At 32.3% G+C, this 20,393-nt stretch overlaps 2 protein-coding genes and 1 long non-coding RNA gene across 3 annotated transcripts; 2 read left to right on the top strand and 1 right to left on the bottom strand.

Moving 5' to 3' along the window:
• The first annotated feature begins 234 nt into the window (after positions 1-234).
• On the top strand, positions 235-3,349 carry LOC140435655 (uncharacterized). Its single transcript, XM_072524376.1, has 5 exons — positions 235-729; positions 789-854; positions 941-1,012; positions 1,074-1,148; positions 1,545-3,349. The coding sequence occupies exons 1-5, from the start codon at positions 561-563 to the stop codon at positions 1,712-1,714; spliced, it is 552 nt and encodes a 183-aa protein (XP_072380477.1). The 5' UTR covers positions 235-560; the 3' UTR covers positions 1,715-3,349.
• Positions 3,350-13,616: 10,267 nt separating this feature from the next.
• LOC140436928 (uncharacterized) lies at positions 13,617-16,275 on the top strand. The gene is made up of 3 exons (XR_011950331.1): positions 13,617-15,179; positions 15,239-15,386; positions 15,437-16,275. It is a non-coding gene; the product is annotated as an uncharacterized lncRNA (long non-coding RNA).
• Positions 16,270-18,809, bottom strand: LOC140436927 (uncharacterized). Its single transcript, XM_072526091.1, has 4 exons — positions 17,673-18,809; positions 17,269-17,484; positions 16,885-17,031; positions 16,270-16,631 (listed from the first exon to the last, which is right to left on the bottom strand). The coding sequence occupies exons 1-4, from the start codon at positions 17,973-17,975 to the stop codon at positions 16,275-16,277; spliced, it is 1,023 nt and encodes a 340-aa protein (XP_072382192.1). The 5' UTR covers positions 17,976-18,809; the 3' UTR covers positions 16,270-16,274.
• Between the last annotated feature and the right edge of the window lie 1,584 nt (positions 18,810-20,393).

The following is a 20,393-nucleotide window of genomic DNA, read 5'->3' as shown; positions in this document are numbered from 1 at the left end:
CCTATTCTACGACTACGCGGCATCTACATATAAAAATATCTAAAGTTGCATTTATTGCCCCACTCTTTCATATTTTAGAAGCAATGGTAGAGCCACAGTTGACATCACAGACCACTAATAACTAGACGTTTCACGTAGGTAGCTCAAGGTCAAACTAAACTAAATGTCATTTATAGTACCGATACAAATCTTCAGATGTCGTTTTACTCTGTCTTTACCTTTACTGACCTTTACTCTGCAGTTTAGGTTTAGAACACAACTAAAAATTATAATTGTCAATCGCTAATAATTGATTAGCATCTATATAGTCAGATTTTGATTTGAATTTGATGGTTATTATTGCAAAGAAATTAAACTAAACTTGGTTTAATATCTCTGGGTTATTGTTAGCATTAACCTCAAATTAGTTTGTAAATTACAAACCACCTACCTCAGTGATCTGTGTTTTAAATGTTCGTGGCGGTGTTCAAACAGTATTTTGCAGATTAATAATAATTAGTTAAATATGGTTTTTCACAATAAATGTATCCTACAATGTACCAATTCGTCATCAATTAGACATGCCTTGGAAGTGGCTTAGTGTTATAAAAAATCCTAATTTAGATATGATGAATTCCTGGACAGTTTTTAAAACAAAACGAATCTGCCACAGACACTTTGAAGATAAGTTTGTTTCTTCATGGAGCCATAAATTGTATAAAAATGCAATTCCTAGCTTACATTTGTATGGTGAGTCCAATAAATATTTGATATTAGAGAACAAATAACTGATTGATGATTGATTTTAGATTCTTCTTCCAATTTACATATCAGAAGTATTTCAATGTTGAGTGTGGAAGCAAATGTAAACGAAAGTAAGTAACCCTAATATGTAATTAATAAAAATTATTTTACTTGAATGAATCATGGTATAAATTATTATATTAACTTTTTGTTTTAGTTGAGAGTCCTTCAACAAGTAGAGATGCACAATCTACACACATGTTTCAATCATTTGAGATACCCCATTGTAGTAAGTATTACGAAGATAACAATAATTTTCAAATTGGTTACTATTTTATGAAACTTTTTAGTTGCCAAACACAATGATGCACAGTTACCAAACGAAGAAATTTTAATACAAACTGATGAGAGTAAGGATTTAAAAGGTAATTGTAGTTAAAATTTTATATTTTGTATTGTCATCAGCAGATTTGTAAATATTCTCTAATATGATTAACTATAAAATTAACAGTTTGCTTAACCTTCTGGTAGTGATACTAGAGTTTTTAAGTTTAGTTGCCTCAGTGTCATAGACCAGCTGGGGCTAAAAACTAGAAATAGGAGCTTGCCTGTGTTTATAATCTCCCATTGCTAAAATCTAACAAAGATATATGAAGGTACTGAAACATTCTAGTACTTACAATAAATTGTTTAATACTCACATCAAAAAACAGTCTACCAAGTCTCTCACTCAGTAATGCCACTACACGAAGGTTAATATAATGAATCAATTTTGCCTTGTAAGGATTGAATAAAGAAATTAACATCACATTTATTTTTAGGTGTTGCCCTTAAGAATATCACACCACTGAAAATATTGCAGCAGTGTAATATATCAAGAGGTACAATTACCACTAAAAAGAAAAAATTATATGGAGCATTAAAACAATTACACCACAAATACTCTTTGGAAAGAAATATCTGTTCCATAGTATCCTATTTATCTCCATAATTGGTCATCTTAATACATCTTGGTCATTAATTTGTATTCATGCTTGTATAGTGTGTATTATGTGCTCTTTTAGTTTGAGTTATATTTATATTTAATGATTTGTAAAAAATCACAAAGTCAGATCGGGTTTTTATGTAATAAATGTACCAGTGATGCTATGTATGTACCAAATGAGGTATATCAAGCACTACACAATAATCTTTATACCGCCACTGTTTTCTGTGACTAGTCCAAAGCTTTTGATTGTGTAAATCACGACATTTTGATAAAAAAAACAAAATTTCTATGGAATTCGAGGTGTTTCTTTGAATTGGTTCCGATCTTACTTAGGGAATAGGAAATAACTAGTTATAGCAAATGATACAGCTTCTAGTCACAAAAGCATTGTATGTGGAGTACCACAAGGTTCAGTATTGGGTCCTCTACTTTTCCTTATCTTTATAAATCACATCACCAACTTAAAACCGATGGAAACATTTTTTTTTGCTGATGATACCAGGATTACCTGGAGAAACTCTAATATTGCAATTCTTCATGCAACTATAACTTCTGATCTATTTAAAATAAAAACCTAGTCAGACTCTAATTTACTCTCTTTTAACGTGGATAAGATAGTAGCATTATCCTACAAAGCTCTTCAATCCTTGCTTCTTAATAATAGCCAGATCAGTATCATTGATTCTGTAAAATTTCTTGGTATTTTTATAGTCAGCAATCTTAAATGGTCCCTTCATATCGATTTGTTAAGTAAGAAACTAGCCTCAGCCTGCTATGCAATAAGATCTGTTTTGAAGAAAATTAATTTAGCATCTTCCAAAATAACATATTTTTCTTTGTTCGAGTCTCATCTATGATATGGTCTTCTTTTTTGGGGTTCTAGAACAGCTGCCCAATCTGACAGTTGTTTTTAAATTACAAACAAAAAAAGAGCAATACGGTATCTTTTTGTTCTCGGTAGAATAACATATTGCAGAAGATACTTAAAAAATCACGGAATTTTAAGTCTTCCTTCTTTATATATTTTAGAAACTGTTTGCTTAATTCGTAAACGCCTACATGTTTTTTCAGCAAGACCTAATCATGACTACTCCACCAGAAATTCAAACTTTAATGCGTATTTACTGATCCCGTCCACTGCGTTAGTAAAGAAATCTATATTATATTCAGTAAAAAGATTATACAATCATCTCCCTTTGCAACTTAAATCTGCAACTTCTTTCCTTAAGTTCCGTAAAAGAACAAAAACCTATCTATCTGAAAGACCATATTATTCAGTAAAAGAGTTTCTTAACGAATAGCTTTATGTACAAGTAACTAAAGTATTTGTATAAATATATATTTGAGTATCACATGCAGAAACTTAAACGTATTAGTTCGTAAGGATTTATTATGCAATTTGCAATTTATTTAAATTTTGCAATACATTGTGTATTTTATTATCTTTTATTTTGTGATATTGACGATTTATGTAATTTCAGTAAATTTTAAATTGTTATTTTTCTGACTTTTTGGTTCAGTGGTAATAAAGCATATTTCTATTCTATTCTAAATTCATATACAAAGTTGTTTTACATGTATTAAATAAATAAATAAATTATATTTTGTTTTATTTTTTTGTAAACGGTATTGTGTATATTTGAATTTAAAAATAATTTGCACATTTTAAAATTTCAAATACATTTTTTTTTCAAATATACCAAATTATATTTAAATATTTTAAGCTTTATTTAAATTTTCCCACCAAAATTAAATTTTGAATTTCCCGCGTAATTTATCGCTTGAATTAGTTCCGATACAAATCTCTTGGAGCGCTGAATTTCATATCCAACTAAAGTATTGTCGTGAAGCATCTAGAGGTTAGGTGATCTGTGGTTGACATGACCGCTCCTTAGTGGTACCACGTGCAACACGTGCGTTCCACTCGTCCCACTTTTCTTTATCTATGTCCCACTTTTTGCTACCTTTCAAAAATAACTGAACAATTCTTCTATAAGCGTCTATATTCTTTGGTATAGACGTGGGTAGAAAGATATTATTTGTTTTAGTTAAAAGTGGTGTTAGATCAAGGAATATCGTATTTATAATTAGAATATTGAAATATCATATTTGGGATTAGAATATTAATTGTTTAGTTAATTTCGGCATTTCGCATTTTAAGGCACTCTAACCTAGCCAAGCTTTTATATGACAGTTAAAATACTCTTAAATGGTGTCAGAGTTGCCAAGTCTCCAGTTTTTTCATACTCTCACATAATATTAAAGAAATGCATATAAAAATTAATAGGAAATGCATTGAAATTATAAAATATAAAAATTCATAGATTTTAGTTAAATTAAAGATAATCAAATGCATATACAATAAAATTGATTACAATGATATAAAAAATTAATAGTATTAATTAAATTACCGTATATAATATTTGTTTTATACTTATTTAAAACTTGTAGCTTCTCATAACACAAATTATAATTTTGTAAAAGTAACTTATATTTTAAACCTTCGTATACATTTTACAAAAAAAATATGGCAAGTTTTATACTTATTTAAAATTTGTAGCTTCTCATAACACAAATTATTATTTCGTAAAAGTAACTTTATATTTGTAACATTCATATACATATTTTACTAAAATAAATACGGCAACACTGTGACGCGGTGCCTTGAGGAAATATATTTGGTTAGGGTTAGGTTAGAGTGCCTTAAAATGCGAAATGCCCGGCGTGGTATAAGGATATTTGTTTTTTTTTAAGTTAAGTTAGAAGTTATTGTTACATTAGGAAATTTCATTTACTACAGCTGTTTAATATCCAGGTATGTAATATGATTCTAATAATATATAATCAAATATTAAATTACCCTAGTTCGGTTTGGGTTCTTGGATATATTTAAGTGTCCTACCCTGACTTAAAACTGCTGAGCCATCTGGGTTGTTTTGTTCTAATACAGTTTTGTGTCCTAGTCCAAAACTTTGCAACAATCATAGGTAAAACTTGATAAACTCCATTCGCTTAGCTCGGACAAATTTTGACAGATTCATTGTCGGAAACCTACAACACAACAATTCCTACTTCTCAGTATTAATAGCTCAAGTATCCTGCTATTACAGACTTCTTTCTTTAAAAAAAGAAGAATTATTCTAAATAGTCGAAGTGTATACTAAACCCATCAAATTTTGGGTAGTATATATTTAAAAAATATATATTTAGTTGTTATAATTTAACATAACTATTTATTATATGGTGCAGATAAATAAATATTGATTGTCGGTAATTCGCAAAGTTCTATTTTATTTACTATTTAGTTTGTTTACTATTAATATTGGCTATGAGTACAGGTGCTTGGTTGTATAGTAATTTCCAGCCACTTTTAGTTTGTCAAAAAGTAACTAACTTCGCAAAAAAATAATTACTAAATTCACTAGACAGTTCGGACTGGGATTAGCGAACCGAGTTTAGTTCCAGTTCCGAAATATAAAAACTCGTTTAAAAATATTTACTTGAGTAATTGTATCCCACATTAAGTTATAGCTTTAAATGTTTTAGGAAAACATGGGGCCATGGAACAAAAAATGTGCCATAATGGGATGCGAAGATAGGAATTCACCACGGCACAGGTTTCCGTTGCCTAACAAATTTCCTGATCGTTTTAAAATATGGTTAGAGACCACTGGTAACTCGACTTTGATGACGAAAGACAAACAATTGATTTATAGATCGGAAAGAATCTGTGATGTACATTTTGCAGACCATCACAGAGGGCCTAATAGAACACTTACAGTGTTTGCAATACCCACAAAATGTTGTCCTATAATATCATCATCACCTGTTGAAATACTTACTACTTCTGGTCAAAGTAAAGATGTTAACTTTCCTTCAACATCAGCCAAAGACCATACATATTCGATTCCAACTACAGTTTGCCAAAGTGCAGAGATTCATTTACCGTCAACATCATCTGCAGTGACTTACGAAACACCAAGCACTTGCTTACAAGGGATCACAAGGAAAAAAAAATGTAAGTAATATTTAGATGTTAATAGTTACAGAAACTAATTGGTAGTGACCATCTTGGTAACACTGGTAACTAGAAATGTGTGATTGTGAGAGGTTTTATTTTCTAAATATTGTTTATTGAAATCTATGGTCTTTATTTAGTTAAATTACAACACATTTTCATCAATATACTTAAATGTGTTTTATTAATAAACTATTATGGAATGGAATAATGATATATATCCTGCAAAAGTATGTCATAACACAGAATAATATTAAGTACCTACTAAAAGTATAACACAGAATAAAATTAAGTACCTACTAAAAGTTTTTTAATTTTATCTTTTGGTTTGTATTAAACATTGAAGAAAAAAACAAAAATTTGCTGCACAAGTGTGTATGGTGAGCATATTGAAGAAGAGGTACAATTTTTATTTTTTGGTAGTTGACATTGAAGTATATTTGTAATAAGTCTATTTGGGTTAGGCATTTTGTCTTTAAAATTTTAAAATGATTTCTGGTGATGCTGTAAGTGTGAAACAAAGTACAAAATTTACAATAATCTGTAAAGACTTATTCATATTTTAGAGAATATTTGCGTGGCTTTTTGGACAAATATAATTCAGAAAAAACCGACCACAGGTGGGATTTGAACCTAAGGATTACCAGGTTCAAATCCGTAGTGGTCAGTTTTTTCTAAATTATCTAAAAAATTATCGAAACAAGAAACCTATGTTGTACTTATTTATATTAGTAATAAAAACATTTTGTTTCAGTTTCATTTACTTTGCTCAAAGAGTTGGGAGTAAACAAAACAAAAAATCTCACAGTCAGGGAAGCAGCCTTATACAATAGAGCGAAAAAAATTAGTAACAGTTTTTCTATGTATAAAAGAAGAAATCAAAGTAAAAAAGGTTTCACTATGGAAGAGACTATTAATAACATGACCAAAGACCTGGATCCCCATGTAGCAAATTTTTTAAAGTTGCAAATAAAAGCCTCAAAATTTAAACCAAAAGGGCGACGGTACAATTTGGAAGAGAAAGTTCTTGGATTGATTTTGCAGAGACAAAGTCCCAAGAGCTACAAGTTATTTGGGAAATTATTTGCAACTCCATCCAAAAACACTTTGAATCATATGCTCAATCGTATTCCAATTGATGCAGGAATTAATGAAACTATTTTTAGAAACTTAAAACAGAATGTAGCCAAATTGAGTAAACGAGATAAAGTATGTATTTTAATGTTCGATGAAATGGCTTTACAACCACACTTGGACCTAAATGCCAAAAATAGAGAATTTGATGGATTTGTAGATTGTGGTGATGAAAGAAATAACAAATTTGCTGATCATGCCCAAGTTTTTATGATAAAAGGTGGGTATATGTTTGTAAAATAAAGAGAGTTTATTATTATTATAAACTGTTCAAATTTTGATTGTTATATACAGTCAGACATATTCATATGTTATGATATCAAGAATTGTAACTTTGCATACAAATTCAATATATTTTAAGTTATATCTATTAAATACTACAAATACATTTTTTATGGGTTAATAGGGATTATGGGTGTCTTATATGTCAGATCTTAAAGGATGAATAAATCTTTTATTATTATTATTATTATTATAGTTGCATCATTTGTTATAGGTATTACAAAAAAATGGAAACAGCCAGTTGCCTACACATTCTCACAAGGAACCACTACTACAATTGATTTAGTTAGGCAAATCAAGGGAATTATAGTAGAGTGTGAAAAAGCTGGTCTTACAGTAGTTGCCACTGTGTCTGATCAAGGATCTACAAATGTAGGAGCCATAAATTATTTAGTAAAATATGCCTCCCAAGAGAATACATTAAAAAAAATAAAATTGTATGAAATAAATGGTCACCCAATAGTGCACATATATGATCCTCCACATTTACTAAAAGGCATTAGGAACAATCTTATGACCAAAAAATTGTTTTGGAAAAAAAATAACAATCTTGTAATAGGCGATTGGGCTGACATTGTAATGACCTATGAAATAGATAATGATATCGGAAGATTTAGAGCACTGAACAAAATTCATAAGGGGCACGTTTATGCCAAATACATGAAAAAGATGAAAGTTTCTCATGCCGCTCAAGTTTTCAGCCATACGATGGCATCAATTATGAATCTCTTTTTACGAAAAGGTAAGTTTTACACAGTATACAAGAACAACTAAGTACTAACTTCACATTTATTACTGATTGTGCTGCTTTTAAAAGTATTTAAAAACACTTAATTTTCAGTACTTCACATATTGTTACATACTTTCACTTAAATAGTAAAATTTTAACACAATTTATTTATTTGGATCAATATAAAGTTTAGTTGCCAATGGGTTTTTTCCATCTGATTCAACACATCCAATTGAACTACTTTAACTTGAAAATGTAACTTTAAACAGTCACAATTAAATTTTTTATTAGACGCAGACCATTAAACTGACATTTTCAAGCAGACATAGTTCCATAGGATTTGTTTAATGGGATGGAAATGGCGCATTGAAAATATACTCTATAACTAATAGAAAGGTCCGCACGAGGAAGTTTTATGGAAAAATAACATTACCTTATAAAATGTGGTAGATATTTATAAGGTAATGTTATTTTCCAACATAACTTCCTATTTTGCAGACCCTGGCTAATGTAATTATTTTACAAAATAAATTTTGTTGCATATTGAAAACCATTACTTTTTATTGTGACATGGGAAATAAAACAAACATCATTTTTTAGGTGTATCTTCAAATGATGGCAAATTAGTGCTACAGAGAAATTCTCTCGGAACTGTTTCTGTACTACAGTTTTTTGATTCCCTTTTTGATAGTGTTAATGGACACACATTGTATCCAAGTGCAGGGAAAAAACTGAAATGTGCTGTCAAAGAAGGAAGTGGGCATATCAATTTTTGGAATACGGCCAAGCAGCATCTCAGTAAGATGCATTTTTTAAATAAAAAAAACCAACTTGTTAGGGTACCTTCCCTACATAACTGGGAGGTGACAATTAATGGACTGGAACATCTAAGCCACTATCTGAGAGTAAAGCACGAAATTTCCTTTTATAGACCAAGAGATGTTAATCAGGACCCCCTGGAAAATTTCTTTGGGCAAGTTCGACAGCACGGAGGGAGGAATGTTAACCCTACCGTGCAAAATTTTAAAAACCATTTTAAAACATTGTTGGTCAACAATATGGTTAACCGGCATTCATTGTCTTCCAATTGTGAAAGGGATGGATCAACAGCGGAGTCTTTGATCAATGGTGTGAGACATTTAGTAACACAGGGTGTGGAAGAGGAATGTAATGAAGAAAACCTCAATATTACCGAATTTGAGTTTTTGGTTTTCACCTACCATGAATCTAATTACTTGGATAAGTTCTGAAGCTATTTTCTTGTGGCATTTTAAATTAATTACTATTTAACTGGGAATAAGCCACAATTAAAGGTTAAAATACGTTTATTGACGTTTCAATTTCCACTTCGGAAATCGTTCTCAAAATACAAACATTAGTAAATTAAACAAATTTTGTTTTTGTTACTTAGTGAAAAATTCTTCTAATAATTTAATTTTATCTGACTCATCTATATTGACAATTCAGACATACATTATACATTTTAAAGTAGACGACTTTAAAATGATATTGCCAATATTGTTGAGTTGCGTTCCTGGGACGACTTTACTTATAAGATAGTTCATTCGATTACATGAAATCAACTTTAACTTGAGAATATCCGTCAGAAAAGATCATAACATGTAATTCGTCTTTAAAAAGACAAATACATGCCATGATGACTGTAAAATTCTCCTGTTAGTGATTCCATAGTAAATTATGAGGGAAAAACCAGGAAAAAAACCTCATAATACTATCCCGACATGGTAAGTATTTGATCTTGCATTTATTTTACCTTCAATAAATACCAAATTCCGATTTTATGTTTGTTATTTAAAAAATATAAATGATGTATTCTCCATATGTTACTGACTTACCAATACTGGTATTTTCTTTTTAATAACTTCCTCTTTCAATATGGGTTCTTCTTTATCGTTTATATCATTTAGGAATGTGTCCAACAACTCTGATCCATGAGGCCATATTGAGAATACATCATCTACATATCTCCACCATACTGAGGGTTTTAAATTTTGTTTAGAAATAATATTTGTTTCAAAATCTTCCATAAATATATCGGCTAATAATGGAGATAAACTAGAGCCCATTGCTAGTCCAAAACTTTGTTTATAGAATTCATTATTTAGTTGAAAATATGTATTATCAGTACATACTGTTATTAACTCCATTATAGCTGATATATTTAGTCTTGTTCTAGTTGCCAATGTATCATCACTCTCTAATTTTGTCTTGACTATATTTAAAGTCTTATCTAATGGCACATTCGTAAATAAACTATTTATGTCAAAACTTACTAAAGTATTATTTGAATTAAATTCAATATTTGATAATTTATTTAAAAAATGTTGTGTATTTTTTATAAATGTGTCATTTTTATTTGCAATTGGTTTTAAAATATTTAATAAAAATTTTTGATAGTTCACTACAAGGAGAATTCATGGTACTACAAATATTGAAAGAGGAAGTTATTAAAAAGAAAATACCAGTATTGGTAGAATGTAGAATGTAGAAAATGGGGCGGCCAATAGAGCCTGATACACTGCGACCTTTGCAGATCTATTGTGTTTCCCCCTTATTTTAAAGCACTTCATCTAGCTTGGTCCTCTTAATGAGACTCAACAGCCTTGATAGTGGCCTTTTCATGTAGCCTGGTGCTTCCGGTTTTTCCTCTCCGAGTTCTAGAAACCGCATTCGTGCGAGACCTTCGCAATGGCACAGAACGTGTAGAGCGGTTTCCTCTTCTTCCAGACAGAAACGACAGGTGTCCTCTTCTGTCAGGCCTATGAGACTCAGGTGTCTATTGAGTCTACAGTGCCCAGTGAGCAGACCCACTATCATTCTGACAGTCCTGCGCCTGTGCGAAAGTAAGTCTGCTGTAAATTTAGCCGAATGTCCTTTGATGAACTGTTTGGCCTGCCTCTGTCCTGGTGAGTTGTTCCACCACTCAAGAGACTTCTGTTGCACCCATTTGTGTATGGCTGCCCTTTTTATCGTATTTGCGATTCCAAAGAAGGGTTCCGGACCAACCAGTGGCGTAGATGCGCCTTCTCGGGCCAATTCATCGGCCTTCTCGTTGCCACGATGACCCTTATGTCCCGGCACCCAGGCAAGTGTCAACGTGTTTTGACTTCCCACCTGAGAGAGGACATCCAAACAGTTCCATACCAGCCATGAATCGACCTGTACCGAACTGAGAGCCTTTAGAGCCGCTTGACTATCCGAATAGATAACGATGGAGTCGTTATCTACATTTCGGCCGATTAGTTCCATAGCGCACCTGTGTATAGCAGCTAATTCGGCTTGAAATACGGTCGCGTATGTTCCTAGACATACCCGGACTTCCGTCCTTGGTTTTATGCCATATATTCCAGCCCCCGTACCTGTATCCGTTTTGGAGCCGTCCGTATACCATATTGAGTTTGCTGTTAGCGGCGGACCAGTTTCCCAGTCCTCTCTTTTTGGTATTATAATTTGAAAATTTTTGTTAAAACTATACCTCGTAACCATTCGGTCTACAGGCATTCCTAGAACGGGGTCTGCCTTTATGTCCTGGTATAGCCTTAAGTTATCAGCTCCCTGCATCATACTTATTGGAGCTTGGCCTTGGATCAACCGATGTACTGTTGATCTGGCTTCACTCTGTATGTATATATGCAGAGGTGGTAGGTTTAGCAGAACTTCTAGCGCGTCCGTTGGGGCTGTTCTCATGGCTCCGGTAACACTCAAGCATGCAAGCCTTTGTGTGCTACTGAGCAATCGAATCGCCCCGGACTGTTGCGTTTTGTTCCACCACGCCACTGAACCATAAGTTATCATGGGCCTTATAACCCTTGTGTACAACCAGAGGTTCATTTTAGGATTTAACCCCCAATTCTTACCACACATTCGTCTACATGTGTTCAGGGCCATAGTGGCCTTCTGTGTGACTTTCTGAATGTGTGCATTCCATGTCAGCCTCTGGTCGAATATTACACCTAAGTACTTGGCCTGACTTGTGAATGGGATTTCTACTCCCTTGAGCACTAGTGGCTGTAAGCCTTGCAGTGCTCTTTTTCTGGTGAAGGGAACAACAGATGTTTTTTTAGGGTTAACCTTCAGGCCTTCTTCCTCACACCAGCTGTCCACAATCCTCAGAGCGACTTGAAGTCTCTCCGAAATTATTTTGGTAAAGCGTCCTCGGACTACAATTACCAAATCGTCCGCATAACCCAGACAGTAAAAACCCTCCCTGGTCAGTGTATTAAGTAGGTCGTCCATAAGCGTAGCCCACAGTAATGGGGATAAAACTCCTTGTGGGCAGCCGCTTCCTGCCTTCGCTTCAATAGTGGCTTCACCTAACGAGGACACAATGATCCTGTTTGTTAAGGTCGCCTTTGTCCACTCGCATATGAAGGCAGGAACTCCTCTTCTTTTAAGCGCGTCCGTTACAGACTCGAAGGAGACGTTATTAAACGCTCCCTCCACGTCCAGAAACGTCGCCACCGCTATCTCCTTGTCATCTAGCGACTTTGAGAGCAGTCTGTTAAGATCATCCAGCGCCAAGTCAGTTGACTTTCCTGGCTGGTATGCATATTGGCGATCGCTAAGTGGATTCTCCATCAGCACATTGTCCCTAATATACCTGTCTATCAATCTTTCCAGCGTTTTTGCTAGGAAAGAGGATAGACTTATTGGTCTGTATGACTTGGGGGTCTGGTCCATTACCCTACCAACCTTGGGGATATATGTGACTTTCACCCTTCGCCATGCGGTTGGAATATATCTCCATGCCAAACTAGCTTTGAAGATCTTTGTTAGATGCGGGATGATCACATCCTGTCCCTTCTGTAGCAAGGCTGGATAAATCCCGTCCATTCCAGGTGATTTGTATGGCTGGAATTTATTGATGGCCCACCTGACTTTTTCCGGTCTCGTGATGTCGGTAGCTAATTTCCAGTCCGCCTTAGTAGGCCTTCTGGGATGAGCTGCCTCTACCGAAGGATTATTGTCAATGGATGAGCTGGGAAAATGTACCTTGGTGAGCATTATTAAGCTTTCCTCCAGGGTTTCTACATACGTTTCGTCCTCTTTCTTCAAGAGGCCGACCTGATTCGCAATACCATCCTTAGCCAGGACCTTGTGGATTCTGGAACATGCGGGAGCCTGTTCGACTTCCTCGCAGAACTTTCGCCACGAGTCTCCTTTGGCTTTTCGGATCTCCTTATTATATTGCGTCAGTTTTTCTCTATAAATGGCCCAGTCCTGGTTGAATTTGGCTTTATTGAATAGCCTTCTTACATCTGCCCTAAGCTTTTGTAAGTGTTCATTCCACCAGTATTGGTAAGTCAGTAACATATGGAGAATACATCATTTATATTTTTTAAATAACAAACATATAAAATCGGAATTTGGTATTTATTGAAGGTAAAATAAATGCAAGATCAAATACTTACCATGTCGGGATAGTATTATGAGGTTTTTTTCCTGGTTTTTCCCTCATAATTTACTATGGAATCACTAACAGGAGAATTTTACTGTCATCATGGCATGTATTTGTATTTTTAAAGACGAATTACATGTTATGATCTTTTCTGACGGATATTCTCAAGTTAAAGTTGATTTCATGTAATCGAATGAACTATCTTATAAGTAAAGTCGTCCCAGGAACGCAACTCAACAATATTGGCAATATCATTTTAAAGTCGTCTACTTTAAAATGTATAATGTATGTCTGAATTGTCAATATAGATGAGTCAGATAAAATTAAATTATTAGAAGAATTTTTCACTAAGTAACAAAAACAAAATTTGTTTAATTTACTAATGTTTGTATTTTGAGAACGATTTCCGAAGTGGAAATTGAAACGTCAATAAACGTATTTTAACCTTTAATTGTGGCTTATTCCCAGTTAAATAGTAATTTACTTGGATAAGGCTGCATTAGGACATGTGTGTGGTTTTTTGATAAAAAAGTTTAAGAATACTTTGTCAGATTGTACCATTTGCCGTTATAATTTTATTGCAAAGGAAAAACTGCCTATATGGCATGATATAACAAGTATAAAAGAGTATGAAGGGTCTTCTGATAAATTAATGTACTGCTCTGAAAAGTTTATAACGGGCCTTAGTCAAATTCAGACAATTATAAAGGAAATTTTACCTACATTTTGTTATAAAAAAAATTTAATTTCCATGATACAAGTTTTCATTAAAAAACAAGTGCAATTTAAGTTTGAGAGTTGTGAACACTTGCAAACATTACTAAATGCACTCATTGATAAATTTATTTCATTTCTTGCCTTTAATTGGGCTGAAGGGATAAATAAAGTTTTGAGTGGAAAGGGCGAATCCAATGTAGACCCAATATATCGTAATGCAATGAAATATTACAGTGATAGGGTAAAAAGAAAAAATATTACTTAATAAAAAAACATTGCGTGTTTTATTTCATACCTGAGTCCTTATGTATAAGTGGAACAAAATCGTTTTTATTTTTGAATATTTATATCAAAGCGCATTTCAAACAATTTGCCTTTAGTCTGTTGTTTCACAGATCAAAACCAACTACAGATAGATTAACGGCATGGACAATTGTACATGCCTTTCAATATTTTAATACCTACATTAAAATTTGGTTAGGTACTCTTTTTTTTTCACCGAAGAATACCTCTTAGAGATATTCTTTGAGAAGATAAGCGAAGTGCAAAATACACGACGACAAGAGATCAATTTAGATTTGCTTTACAGATTCTGAAACTAAACAGTTTTAGAGTGGGTTTTGCAGTATAAGGTCCGCTTGCCATTATGCTAATTTCAGTACTGAATTTAGCACTAAAAATATTAGTTAGTTGCTCGAGTCGATTTAGTATGAAAAATGTATGTTTGTGTTTGCAACTATCTTAATTTTAATTAGCCTGTAAGCATGCGCTCTACCAATTTTGTATTGACAGTCTAACCTACCTGAAGTTTGTTTTGGTTGTATAATTAGAGTAAAAAAACAAACAGGTAAATAATGATGGTAAAAAAGAAGCTAAAATTATGTGCAGCAGCTTTATTTAATTGTAATAATGATGCTAGCAATTAAGAAAAAAAATCATACACTTCTTAAAAAAAGCGCATATGGAGAAAAAAATGGATCGAGAGAAGAGGGTTGGGCAAAGGAATATTAAATATGTTGAATGAAGAATTATTAGTAGAAGACCCTTTGACATATAAAAACTTTTTACGAATGAATAATACTGTGTTTATAAAATTATTAGGACTAGTTGAGAATAAGATAAAAAAACAGGATACGCAATTTAGAGAAAGTATTTCAGCAAGATGCAGGTTTGTATAGTATTGTATTTAGATAGATGTATAAATTTGATGCCTCGTTTTTTGTTTAGGTTGGAAACTACATTAAGATTTTTAGCAACTGGGCAAACCTTTAGATCATTAATGTATTCAACTCGTATACATGAAAGTAGCATTTCTAGGTTTGTACCTGAAGTTTGTGAAGCTATATATACCAGTCTAAAGGAAATATATTTGAAGGTAAATATGTATGAGATAAAATTATGAAAACTAACTAACATTATTTTTAGACCCCAACATCTTCTAGAGAGTGGTTAAATGTTGCTAAAGGGTTTCAAGAAATGTGACAGTTTCCCAACTGTATTGGTGCTTTGGATGGAAAACATGTAATGTTTAAACCTCCGATATCTGCTGGTTCATATTATTACAATTATAAAGGGAATCACTCAATAGTTCTATTAGCCATGTGTGATTCAGCTTATAAATTCACTTACCATAATGTAGGAATAAATGGCCGCATAAGTGATGGTGGTGTTTTCCGAGAAAGTAATCTGTGTGGAGCACTAGAAAATAACTCTTTAAATTTACCCCCAAATCAGGCTTTACCCAGTCGTACATCAAAAATTCCATTTGTATTAATTGCAGATGATGCATTTCCGTTAACCAGTCGAATTATGAAACCTTATCCTAATAGGGGATTGTCAGAATCTGAAAAAATATTTAATTATCGACTCTCTAGAGCCCGTCGAATGATTGAAAGCTCATTTGGAATCTTAGCTAACAGATTTAGAGTATTGCTTAATCCAATAAATTTAAATGCAGATAAAGTAGAAAAAATAATATTGGCTTGCTTAGCGTTGCATAATTTATTAGTTTCAGAAAATTTTAAAACATATAGAACAAGATGAATCACAGGTTGTGTTTTCAAATAGATTAAGTAATCAAGCAGGTAATCGTTCGACAGCTAGAGCTCATAATATAAGAAATGAATTTAAAGAGTATTTCAACAGTGACAGTGGTTCAGTTGACTGGCAAAATGCTGCCATACAGAGATGTAACATGTAAAAAATGTATATTATTATTAATAAATGAGTAACTTGAAATTTAAATAAAACGAAACATACATAATTATGAATTTTTATTTTTTAAAATTTTTTTTCTGGCATCCCAAATAATGTTTGTTATTTTTTCTTGAGTCTCTAATAGTGTCTCTTCATCAGACACCAAAAACTCTAATTGACTCTCTACAAATTCTGCAAATATTTTTAAATTTGATTTTGCAGGAAGAGTCTCCACAGGTTTTGGTTGCTCTTCATTGGCCAGAGCATTTGTTAAAGATGACAAAACATCAGCCGCTTTATTCAAAAAAATCCCCTCATCGTCAGGTTTATTTCTTTTTTTTAGCCTCTCTCTAATAATATCTCCTCCAGAGGTGGCATTGTCTCTTAATGAAGGGGTAGGCACATTCTGTGATGCAGAAGGACTCTGTAAAATCAACCATATCAATAAATGATTAATATGTTAATAAATAAATAAGAAGTTATTTATATTTGTATTCATATTTTGACAAGCTTCCGATTTAGAAGTTAAAACGTTAGTAAAAAAAGACTTTTCAGCTTATGTGATTTTAATTCCCAATAAATTTTTTGACACTATTATCTCCTCAAACTAAAATTCTTCATAATTATTTTCCAATTAAAAAATTTCAAAAAAAAAATTGATAAAAGTTTATACTCACAATACAATAATCATGAAAATTTTCATTTTCAATCCCCTCATCGTCAGGTTTATTTCTTTTTTTTAGACTCTTTCTAATAATATCTCCTCCAGAGGGGGTGCTGTCTCTTAACGAAGGGGTAGGCAGATTCTGTGATGTAGAAGGACTCTGTAAAATCAACCATATCAATAAATGATTAATATGATAATAAATAAATAAGTTATTTGTATTGATATTTTGACAAGCTTCTGATTTAGAAGTTAAAACATTAGTAAAAAAAGACTTTTCAGCTTATGTGATTTTAATTCCCAATAAATTTTTTGACACTATTATCTCCTCAAACTAAAATTCCTCATAATTATTTTCCAATTAAAAAATTTCAAGAAAATTGATAAATATACTCACAATACAATAATCATAATTTTGAAAATTTTCAATCTCCTCTTCCTGATTCTGACTACTTATCAAATGTATTTCATTTTCTTGAACATAATCCATGGTAGCATTTTCATTGGCTGGTAGGATTGTTAAAGCCGAAAGGCTGTCCTGTGAGCACCTAGGTATGCAATGCTCCGCTACGAATAATATTTTTTCGTAATACCATAGCGTAGGTTTGTCAATCTAATAAAATAAAATAATTATAGAGCAACTATTAGGCTTTATAAAAAACATTACTTATGCTACTTTTTTTATGTCTATTTGTTTGTGTACGCGACTTATCGTAACGGTTTCAGTGTTAACAAAATTCTAATCAAATTAGCCTAACAAATAGACATAAAAAGCCATAATGTAATAGAAATATTACTTACATCATCGCTACCAGCTCCGCTTTTTATAGATGATAAATATCTTCTATGCTGTTGTAAAAAGTTAGTTCTTAAATTGTTAAACTTGGCTTTTATCTCTGCCACACTTACATCTACACCGAGTTTATACAATTCCGCCTTTATTTCTTCCAAAGCTTTTACTCTCGCATTCCTATTTTTATACAATGAATGCTTTGGCACATATAAACAAGGATTTGCTTTATATAGTTCGATTAAATTTTCTATTTGCTTCTGACTCCACATATTTAAAAACAAAGCATAAACATAGAAACATACGTATAACATAACCTCAGTTTAAGTTAATATTGGATCATTTTTAGTACAAGAAATTAGAACATGTTCTAATTTTTAGTACTGAATCGGCGCGCGCACCTATTTTGTAGATACAATATTTTTAGTGCTAAATTCAGTACTGAATTTAGCATAATGGCAAGCGGACCTAAGAGACGATTTTTGTTTTATATGCTCTTTGTGAAATTTTAATTTCTGTATGAGCCACTCTAGTAAACTGATTAGTTTCAGTAGTTTCAGAGTCTGTAAAGCAAATCTGAATCGATCTCTTGTCGTCGTGTATTTTGCACTTCGACTGTTCGACTATCTTCTTTTACATGGCGTTGTCGGCCTACAGGCACGTTTGATTCGCGAGAATCATTTAAATGTTGGTGATTTGGTTTCCGTATTTTGTCTGTCTGCATAGTTCGTCTGAAGAGCGATAGATTCCGAAACGGCTGTAACGAAATGGCAGATGGACAAAATATAAATCAAACTACCAATATGCCTTTATCTAAAGACTATCTAGTTTTTGCTTTTGCTTACAAATTTTAAAACCGGTTTCTATGATTCCTACTCTCATAGCATATTAATTTAATATTGTGTATTAATTACTAAATGTTTTGAGTTTGATTAAATGAAAATTATTGGTCTAATCTAATGTCTCTGAAAACTTTCAGAACTAATTTGTCACATTTATTCTAATATATAAACAGGATTAGAGTTCTCTCTGTTGATCTATTCTTGAGCATTATTAGCTTTAGTATTAGTAAATATAAAGACAATAAATCAGGTATACTATGAATAATCGTTTAGAGGCGTAAGTTGGTTGAATACCCTATATATGAAATGAACGTTAGGACGAAATTCAAATTTTCCCGCGCTTTATAGCAATTCAATTTTCGCGCGTTTACAATACTACCAACTACACAAGACGTTTGTCAATTAGCAAGCTCACCAACACGATAAAAATATTGATTAGTACCAGAACACTCCAACGTGGCGCTGATTATCACAACATTTTTTTGTACAGAAGTAGGTTATCTATGTCCAAGGTTAGTAGATGTTAAGTAGGTTGTCTCGTAACTATGTGGGCGAAGTGAGGGGAAGGCAGAATGCTTACGTCACTCATACGACAAAGTCAAATTTGACAGTTGTCTGCACGTCTGAGTTTAAGTTCACGTTTGTTGTTGTCTCTATTCTATAGTATCATTAGTTCGTTTATTTGTTTAGTTATTGTTTAGTTTTTATTTTTAAGTATAGGTATAAGGACAATATTATTTATAGAGACTTATTATTTAGTTATTTGTGTACATAAACACTTGTGAAGTGTGTTTTCGTAGCCGTGATATAAAGGTTTATCATAACAATTATATGTAGTTTTGTACGTTATAATAATGATATATTTTTTAGATGAGATAAGTATATATAGTTTGAAGATTTGTGCTTGAAGGACTAATCATTTTTTGTATTTTAATCTAATAATAAATTATTTATATTACCTATTGGTTTTTTTTGCCTACCACTAGATATGATAAAAATGCTGTAAATTCCAGGAAAAAAATAATAAGTAAGTTCCTACATATTTAGTATTTTTGCTTTTGAACTTTTTCTACTGTTTTTTTGGGTTTTTGTGCGAAATAAACTGTTATCTCCATTTAAAACACACAATATTATCACTATAATCAATTCTATTTTTTGTCATCAGACTATTGATTTTAGAAAAAAAAATTGATATAATTACTAATATAAGAACCACTTAACATCCCTATACCCAAGAAAATCCCAAAATATATGGCAAAACCTAAGTTTTTGAACCTTATATTAGCATTGAAGCTTATGGCAATTTTAAAAGTGTCGTATGGGTGACGTATTCCCGCCTTTAAAAAGCGAGCATTTGATTGGTCTATAGTTACGAGACAACCTACTTAAATATCTACTAACCTTGATCTATGTCACTATTTTTGTTTTGGTATTAAACTCCATTCGCTTAGCTCGGACAAATTTTGACAGATTCATTGTCGGAAACCTACAACACAACAATTCCTACTTCTCAGTATTAATAGCTCAAGTATCCTGCTATTACAGACTTCTTTCTTTAAAAAAAGAAGAATTATTCTAAATAGTCGAAGTGTATACTAAACCCATCAAATTTTGGGTAGTATATATTTAAAAAATATATATTTAGTTGTTATAATTTAACATAACTATTTATTATATGGTGCAGATAAATAAATATTGATTGTCGGAAATTTGCAAAGTTCTATTTTATTTACTATTTAGTTTGTTTACTATTAATATTGGCTATGAGTACGGGTGCTTGGTTGTATAGTAATTTCCAGCCACTTTTAGTCTGTCAAAAAGTAACTAACTTCGCAAAAAAATAATTACTAAATTCACTAGACAGTTCGGACTGGGATTAGCGAACCGAGT

The sequence above is a fragment of the Diabrotica undecimpunctata genome, chromosome 3 (assembly GCF_040954645.1).
Source record: "Diabrotica undecimpunctata isolate CICGRU chromosome 3, icDiaUnde3, whole genome shotgun sequence".
NCBI lineage: Eukaryota > Metazoa > Arthropoda > Insecta > Coleoptera > Chrysomelidae > Diabrotica > Diabrotica undecimpunctata.
This window is presented reverse-complemented; position numbering and strand designations above follow the sequence as displayed.

Bases quoted from the DNA above. Each gene is read 5' to 3' on its own strand.
- LOC140435655 (XM_072524376.1), top strand. From the start codon at position 561: ATGCCTTGGAAGTGGCTTAGTGTTATAAAAAATCCTAATTTAGATATG. The intron at 730-788 runs GTGAGTCCAATA...GATTGATTTTAG, and splicing joins TCCTAGCTTACATTTGTATG to ATTCTTCTTCCAATTTACAT. The intron at 855-940 runs GTAAGTAACCCT...TTTTTGTTTTAG, and splicing joins GGAAGCAAATGTAAACGAAA to TTGAGAGTCCTTCAACAAGT.
- LOC140436927 (XM_072526091.1), bottom strand. From the start codon at position 17,975: ATGTTATACGTATGTTTCTATGTTTATGCTTTGTTTTTAAATATGTGG. The intron at 17,485-17,672 runs GTAAGTAATATT...TTATTTTATTAG, and splicing joins GCGGAGCTGGTAGCGATGAT to ATTGACAAACCTACGCTATG. The intron at 16,632-16,884 runs GTGAGTATAAAC...TTGATTTTACAG, and splicing joins ATTTTCATGATTATTGTATT to AGTCCTTCTGCATCACAGAA.